We start from the raw sequence: 8,082 nt of genomic DNA, 5'->3' as shown, positions 1-8,082 counted from the left end.
TTATTCTTAAAGTAGTAATAGTAGTTGTTTGTTTATTTGTTTATTTATTGAGATCCCAATTAGCTTCTGTATTAAACAGTAGCTACTCTTTGGGGTCTTCATACCTTCTTTGACAATGTGACATTAGCTCGATTACATATGTACACGTTTTTAACGTTCATACTCACAGCACAATAAAACATATGACATAACCAATACAACACACAACAAACAACACAAACTCAAAAACTGTCTAATACATACAGTGGCTCTACATAAATGTTTATCTCTTCATTCGTTGAGAAATGACAGTACCTGGCGACCCAGTCACAAGAAGAATTGGATCAATTGCTCTAAATCCATTTCATATTTACATCAAAAATATGTATCATAGTGTTCTACACTATTTCTTGTGCAAATAAATACAATCTTAACTTTTTGTCAAAACATATTGTATTACTTTCTGAAATCAGAAAGCATGGTGATACAGTAGTAGTTGTAGTAACAGTTGTGGTGTTGGTGGGATTATGCATGAACCACCAAAAAGCTGGTCCCAAAAATAAGTGGATAGATTTTGTCTTTGAGTGAACCCTGAATAGTGAAATTGGTCATCTACGCAGAAAAGGGAGATAAATAACAACAGTCTATAAAGCATCATGAAGCCCTGTGTTGACTCAACACACACTCAGAAGGTAAGTCTTGGTTCAAGTCGTGTCATCTCCTCAACTTCCTCCAAACTGAGGTCATTGTTTCTCAACCTGCAGCAGAATAGGAAACAACGTAATCAGCCACTGACAAAGTGAAGAAGTGTCAACAGTAAAATGTTATCTTTGCACAGAAACTAGTACAGGTGCCATGCATTGCTACACATCCAGCATGCAAAAAAAGGTCACATGTAGCTTATTTTCCACTTACAAAACAGTCAAACTTTTGTGTTTATGATTTCATGGCCTCATTTACACCACATACCATATCGATTTAACACGAGTGTTATGTTCAAGGGCTTCAATCAGACATTCCACTCCTGCTCGGGTTATGCAGTTCTCTGTCAACCTTTTATAAAAAGTGGAGAGAAGGTAGAGCAATTAAAATGCAACTGTTCCTTCTCATTCATTTAATAAGCCATTTGGTGATACAAATTGCATAATTATTGTCAATGCAAACCACTTGTTTCCAACACCTACCAAAGCTCTTCTAGTGATGTACTGTTTTTTATAATGTTGGCAAGTGCACACGCTCCCACACTGCCTACACCATTTCCAACCAGGCTGCAAGTTGCATAGAATTGTAGGTTTATTCAAGTTCAATATTCAAAGTTCATACAGACACAGAAAGACTTATTTCTTAAAGCCAAAATGTCCATTAATGTAGGACACTAAAGTAGTAAAACTTTCATATTTGTATCATACATTTTCTACTCTATCCTGGGTTCACCAAACATTTATCTATATTTATAACAAATATTACCTCAGCCACACCAGAGTTTTGCTGCTCTCTAGGGCTTTGGCAAGAGCCTCCGCTCCTGTATCTCCTATCTTGTTGCCCCAAAGCCTGAGAATAAGAAGAGAGCATTAGAAAAGAAGATCCACCGCAGAAAAGAGGCATTTCATTTTACAGAAATACTTTTACCCTAAAAACTGCAGTGAATGATTGACTTTTAGTCCCTCTGCCAGCTGTTTCGCTCCTTGTGCTGTTATATTATTGTTTCCTAGCCTGAAAAATAATGAAGAGGTACATTTGTTATTCCTTTAACACTACACAGATTATATATCACAAATAATCAAAATTCCAGATGAGAAATCTGAGTACTGTAAATACAGCATGTGCTGACCTCAGGGAAAGGAAATCCTGCTTGGTCTTAAGAAGATGAGAAAAGTGCTGGGTGCAAGCGTCAGTTAGCTTATTGTTGAAGAGCCTGGAAAGAATCAAAATGACTGAAATGTTATCCATCAAATTTCATTTGTAACTTCATAATAGAGCTTTTTATCATATTGACAGGCCTTACGCAATCTTCCGGAAGTTTTCACACTGGATACCTTTAGCAATTAGTTTGCGGATCCCCTCATCTGAGATGTTATTATTCCTGAGGCTGACCAATGAAAAGGAGAATGTTTTCAAGCATGCATTGTATTTCTAGGAGTTATATTTAAAACTTGGTCATTTGAAGCTTTGTTCATTATAATTGATAGACGGTAACTAGAATATAATCATTTGATACTCACTACAGGGAATTACAAATGTGCAAGCAGGGAAGAAGCTGCTCCACTCCAACATCGCCCACAGAGTTGTTGTCCAGCTGAAGGCCTACAGGGTTCCTTAAATGCTGGAGAACATAGGCAAGTGCAGTACACTCTACTGGACCAATGTTACAGTAGGTTAGCTTCAAGTGATCCACATCCAGCTTACTCATGGCATCTTGAGCAATCCTACTCTCCTGCATTTCATAAATGCATTTGACAAGCCAGACGAAGCCTGGCATTGCGTGCATGCTCTTCTTCTCTCCTTCTACAGGTTGAGGGATGGACTTAAAGTGTTTCTGCATACCTTTGGACAGGCATCTCCTCACCTGTCTGCTCTTCTTCTCCAATACAGAACTTTGGCAGCAGGGGATCCACAGGCTTTGATGGCGCCTGGACAGCAGTCCTGACACAAAGGTGGCTGTGATATGCAAATTTGGTGTTTCAGCTGCAGTAGTTTCTCCCTCTAAAACCAGCTCTTGTTTCTCAGAGGACGGCAAACAGGCTGTAAAGCATACGCTGCGCTTGCCTATCTCCCTCATGTCCTTCAACTCAAAAAGCTTTTGGATAACTGAACGGTTTATGTTATTTGACAAAACAATGTAAAGTGCTGCAAAGAAACACTGCAGAGTCACATGAAGGAATTCATAGTGTTTACTGTGGGCAGATGACATCCCTTTACTTTGTGTGAGAAAGCCCAAGCAGATATCCTTCTCAGTTACACCACATGTCTCCAAATCTGCACCTGAGAAGATGTAACAGGTGGCTCCAATCCCCTCAAAGGCAAGTTGGCCTAAATGACGGACTGTTTCTTGGTGTTCCTTAAGCCAACCAAATCCGATGGTCGTGGAGCTTTGATGCTGAAGGAAGTGTTGTAATATCATGAGGTAGACATCTGTGATTGTTTGTGGGCTTCCATCTCCACAGCCTAGCAGCTCTTTGTGGCACTGTGAGACAATCCAGCAGAGGACTGGACTATGACACAGTCCAAGTAAAGCAGTGTTTGTCTGTAGGGATGCCAAAACCTTGGCTGAAACAGTCGGATCATTGTGATGCTTCCTCACAAAACAGTTAATCCCACTTGGTGAAAAACCTTTCAGGAGGACCTCTTTGCGGAGATATTTCTTCAACACTGGGCCCACCACCTCTGGGCGACTGGTTACCAGTTTCCTTACTCCCTTCATTAGGGAACCCTGGATTAAGTTGAATAATAATATATGAATAGGTGCACGCTGGGTGGGGCAGCAGAGCCTGTGCTCATCGGAAAAGCTTTGCTTGAGCTCATCCAGGCCATCAAAAGTAAAAAGGATAAGATGTGGATGATCCTGAATGAACTGGAAAATCTCCTCCTGCTCCCGGTCTGGCCAACAACAATGCTGAAACAACAATTCTTGGACAGAAAGTTCTCTATGCTCAGAATTTAAACCACGGCAGCTGAATGGAAATAGAAGAAGAAAGTCCTGGAGGGCTACCCCCCGAGCCCAAAGCAAGTGCAGCCTCTGGAGTAAGGTGCTCTTCCCACTACCTGCCTCTCCAGACACAAGCACCGTGTCAGCCTCCTCGTTCGTTGTACCCACCATTCCAACAATGTCCTCCAGGCCCAAAGGTCCATGGAAATCAACACTGTGAGCTAATTCCAGCTGGCCTTCTGTGTAGATGTCATCCAGAGGCATATGGCTGGTCCCTCCATAAGTACTGAGAAAGCAGGACTGTGATGACAAAGAGCTGCTGAGCTTCTTCTGATATCTAACAAATTCTAACAGAAGAAATACAAATTAGATTAACTGAAAAGGACAAAATTATAAGCTACGTACATGCAGTTCTATATCTTCTGTAACACCAAACCAAAATCATTTCCAGTTTATTTTAATACTGACCTTTAGGAGGAGAGTTTTTCTCCTGGTCCAGAGGCAATCCTAATTCCTGTTTTTGCTGAATGTACTGGAGCAGAACATTCACAGCTGATTCTCCTTTTGATCTAACATGGTCAAGCAAACGCCTTGCCTGTTTGACATGTGAATGGCATAGGAGTCATTAATATGGTTCTAATTAAAATAAAATTGAAATAGATGAGAAGATTGATGACTAATTACCAGGTTGTATCTCTTTTGTTCAATCCATTCAAATTTAAAATCTTAAAAAACACATTACACTCTTACAGGAGTTTATGTGAGAGACTATTTCTTGGCCAGTCTGAATATCTTTAGTAGTGTTTGATAGGGACTTTTAGAATAGCTACCAGAAGAATTTTGTTAGCTTTCTACAGAGCTATAAGCCAGCTATACTGTTTTCAGTGTTTTGCCAAACAAAGCTAACAGGCTGCTGGTGGTAGTTCCGTATTAACAATACAGACATGACAGTTAATTTAATATCCTAAAACACAAAACCTGAACTACCTCACTTCCTTTATTATACCCTTGATAGCCAATAATACCTATTTTACACAACAGATATAATGGTAGAGACCAACAATCAGAAGTGAAAAACCTTGGTTCAGAATGTTTATGGAATGTTGGCCATTATTGTACCTGTTGAGTGGGGGTGTATACAGGAAGCTGAACTTCATTGCAGTCTGCTGAGGTGAAGTGCCCTGATGTAACAAGAGCCTTTAGAGCGTCATCAATGCAGCCTTGGAGCTTGCTGACCAGGACTGGTCTTCCAGTCAGAAGAGTTTGAGCAGAAATGCTCTTGTGTTCATCTTTTTCAATTAATTTGAATAAGCATCCCGAAAATGAAAGGCCCAGTCCCTGCTCTTCAGGTAGGACCTGTTTGAGTGTGGCAAGGAAGAGCTTGCAGGTATCCACACCCTTTGTATAAACCAGGTCAAGCAACTGCCTGGCTTTGGTGTACAGCTCCCTCCCTGTTACCTGTATGTTCTGATAGTCCTCCCACATAAGCTCTCCTTGGGCCAAAAGAATGTCCAGAACCCGTTCCAGATATTCAGCTGACCCGCTGCTGCACAGTGCATGCAGTATCTGTGTCCGTTGTTTCAGCACAAGCTCCTGAGCACACATGCTTTTTTCCTGCCAGCAAGCATACACAGGGACAGTCAACTACATGAGCATTTTCCTTTCCTTTATCACAAACGCCCAGCCAACACACACGTCATTATACAGCCACAAGTCACAAGGGGTTTCTGTCTTATTTTTGTTAAATCATCCAATACAGTTGGGTAAGTATGATTACTAACACCATAGCTTTTCTGTTTTTTTTTTATGTTATTAAGTCATTGAACATATGTACAAACAAGTCTATGGTATAAACACACAAGATTAATTTAAGAGGAATTAGCTGCAAATCCATATAACACAAAGTACCACCAATGTTTGTTTATGACTTACGTTTGAGCCGCCACAACCAAGAACTGTCCACCCTCCATCTGTCAGTTTGGGAGAGGCATTACAGAGGCACTTAGACTTGCCTCTTCCTCATTCTACAGTCGAAAGTGAAAGGCTCTCTGCTACTTGTTCTGAGAAATATTTCTGCCACAAAGTCCCTCCCTAAAATGGAAACTTCACAAAAATCAGCAATGTGTATATAAAGTAGGTCCAATGGGCCTTACTTGCCAATGAAATTAATAGTTAACAAAACTCAAACACCAACAGGACTGATCTGTATCACTCTTACACTGTACTGAAGCCTACAGGCACCAAAATGCAATGGTTAGTTAACATCCCTATTGAACAAAAATTATATTTTACAGTTTGTTGCTGGTATTCAAAGGAGATAGTGTCTTTTTTGTCAAAAGTAATGTCAATTGTTTGCAAAAATGTTATGACAATTGTACATCCCATGCCAGCAGTTATCAGGATAGGGGTACAGCAGTCAGGAAAACCATAAAGAGACATTTCAGATTATAAAAGGAGAAGCCTGTATACTATGCTGTATGAACATTTTTGAAGCCAAAATTTTTTAATGAAAATTTTCAACATTTCTGAAGCCAAAATTTTCGACATTTTTGAGATGGATATGTTAATCTGACACATCCAGTGGATCTAACATCTGTTGTCATAAAACATTTTGAAATAATTATTGTTAACATGCTGCCTGGACCCCCTCCAGCTTGCATGCAGACAGGGCAAGAGCACTTCAACCACACTTGCTTATTAAGAAGTGAAATTACCGACAGGTTATTCGTTGTATTGTTAAATGGTATTATTCTATTTTAACATATAGGCCTCAGCAGGTAAAGGTAAATGGCTCTTTCTCAACATCAAACATTGTGGCACCAGTGGGCCTCAAGGTTGTGTGAACTATCCTTTTTACATTGTACATTGATGAATGTAGAAGCAGTCAGCCTTATATTTACATCATCAAATTATCTGATGACACTATTATTTTATCCTTTAAAGCTTTAAAGTGCTGACAGTGCTGTGTACACTACCACAATGAGATCTCCTCTTTCAAGAACTGGTTTGACATCAGTCACCTTATTTTTAATGTGACCCCAGAGAGGTCAGAGCCCATGACCTTGTGATATTTAACAACTGTGGGATTGAGCAGGTGTGCTCGTATAAATTCATATGGACAACAAATTGAACTGGTCCGCCCATGTAGATCACCTGTACGCCTGGCTGGCTCAGAGATTACACATTCTTTGCAGTCTTACAGTCGACTGTATACAGTAAAATAAAGGTTCAGTTAAAATAAAGAATGAACAATTGTGTATATAAAGAATATCTAATCTATTCTAGAAAGCCGCTAGAATTATATTGGAGAGGGCAGCTAGTTTTAGATTATGGTTGGAGTTTTTTTACTGGTTGCGGTTTGGTCATGCAACCACATGGTGGAACTCTTGCATAAAAAACAACAACCAGGTTTGTTCAAGACGCAAGGGAAATGGTTGTGCCTTTTGAAACATTTCTTTCTTCCTCTTTTTGACACAAATCTTTATTCTCCTTTTTGGCACAAATATGTGCTCCTTTTTATATCTCATAGGTTGACTACTTCCTGTCCTGCTTGCACCCCCAGTGATATAAGGAGGATGGTGCAAGAAGAAGGAGGACAGGTACCCTGAAGAGTTTTGTTGCCAATAAAAAAGCAACTTGATAATCATGTCATACTCGTTTTATTGTAGCAGCTTGGAACATGCAGCCTCGCCACCATGCTATGTATCTGATGTCACCTCATCAAGAAAAGGTGTATCAATTACAACTGGCCTGCTATAAGTATGTTTGTCTCTTGCTCCCCTTGCATTCTTTTTTGTCAATATTTTTGAAAGGACAAGAATGCTCATATTTGTTTGGACAAAAAGTGATTAAGCACTGTTTTAGTTTAGTTTAGTTTACTGATTAGTTTATTGTTTTTAGCCCTATTGATGAAAACCTCAATCACACGAAGGCCAGAGTAATCACAGACAGATTGGCAGATTTCACAGTGAGTTTCCTTTATTCCCTTCTTCTTCTCCTCTTTGTGAAAAAGGCGACTCACCCAAGGGGGGTGTAATGCAAAGTACTCTCTGCCAGGCATCCTACATGAAGCTCTAACGTGGAGTTCTAACTTTCATATCACAGTAGGGGGGCCTGAAAAGTTTGGATGGGTAAAGAAGAAGGTAAGACACTGTCAATAAAAAAAAGTGATAAAATCCCACAAGACATCTCTGAGTATTTCTGTCCTGTGTTGAAACAGAATTCATAAAACTTGTGAAAAGCAAAGGAGCTAAGTGGCTCTAGTTTCATCCTTTTATACGGTTTAAACTTCCTCAGTATTAATGAGGAGATCGTTTGACCTGTTCTGCCTAAACAAGCCAAGAAACACAAGCCTGAGCTGTAAATCATTAGCTTAATAAAAAAAGTGTTGGCTAAAGAACTTATTATTTTCTGCTTTTAATATTTGTTTTGATAGATTCTCATCATGTTGTAAACCT

The 8,082-nt window shown here is 39.7% G+C and overlaps 1 protein-coding gene across 1 annotated transcript; it reads right to left on the bottom strand.

The window, feature by feature from the left end:
• Positions 1-24: 24 nt before the first annotated feature.
• Positions 25-5,638, bottom strand: nod2 (nucleotide-binding oligomerization domain containing 2). The gene is made up of 11 exons (XM_065952995.1): positions 5,558-5,638; positions 4,745-5,239; positions 4,094-4,220; positions 2,202-3,972; positions 1,985-2,068; positions 1,811-1,894; positions 1,609-1,692; positions 1,447-1,530; positions 1,164-1,247; positions 949-1,032; positions 25-737 (listed from the first exon to the last, which is right to left on the bottom strand). The coding sequence occupies exons 2-11, from the start codon at positions 5,228-5,230 to the stop codon at positions 665-667; spliced, it is 2,961 nt and encodes a 986-aa protein (XP_065809067.1). The 5' UTR covers positions 5,231-5,239; positions 5,558-5,638; the 3' UTR covers positions 25-664.
• Positions 5,639-8,082: the final 2,444 nt, after the last annotated feature.

Source organism: Labrus bergylta, chromosome 3, assembly GCF_963930695.1.
Source record: "Labrus bergylta chromosome 3, fLabBer1.1, whole genome shotgun sequence".
In the NCBI taxonomy this organism is placed as follows: Eukaryota; Metazoa; Chordata; class Actinopteri; order Labriformes; family Labridae; genus Labrus; species Labrus bergylta.
This window is presented reverse-complemented; position numbering and strand designations above follow the sequence as displayed.

What these genes read in the sequence shown, in the direction of transcription:
- nod2 (XM_065952995.1), bottom strand. Translation starts at nt 5,230, where the DNA reads ATGTGTGCTCAGGAGCTTGTGCTGAAACAACGGACACAGATACTGCAT. An exon ending in CAGGATTTCCTTTCCCTGAG is followed by an intron (nt 1,693 to 1,810) that starts GTCAGCACATGC and finishes ATTATTTTTCAG; the next exon opens with GCTAGGAAACAATAATATAA. An exon ending in ACATCACTAGAAGAGCTTTG is followed by an intron (nt 1,033 to 1,163) that starts GTAGGTGTTGGA and finishes TTTTTATAAAAG; the next exon opens with GTTGACAGAGAACTGCATAA.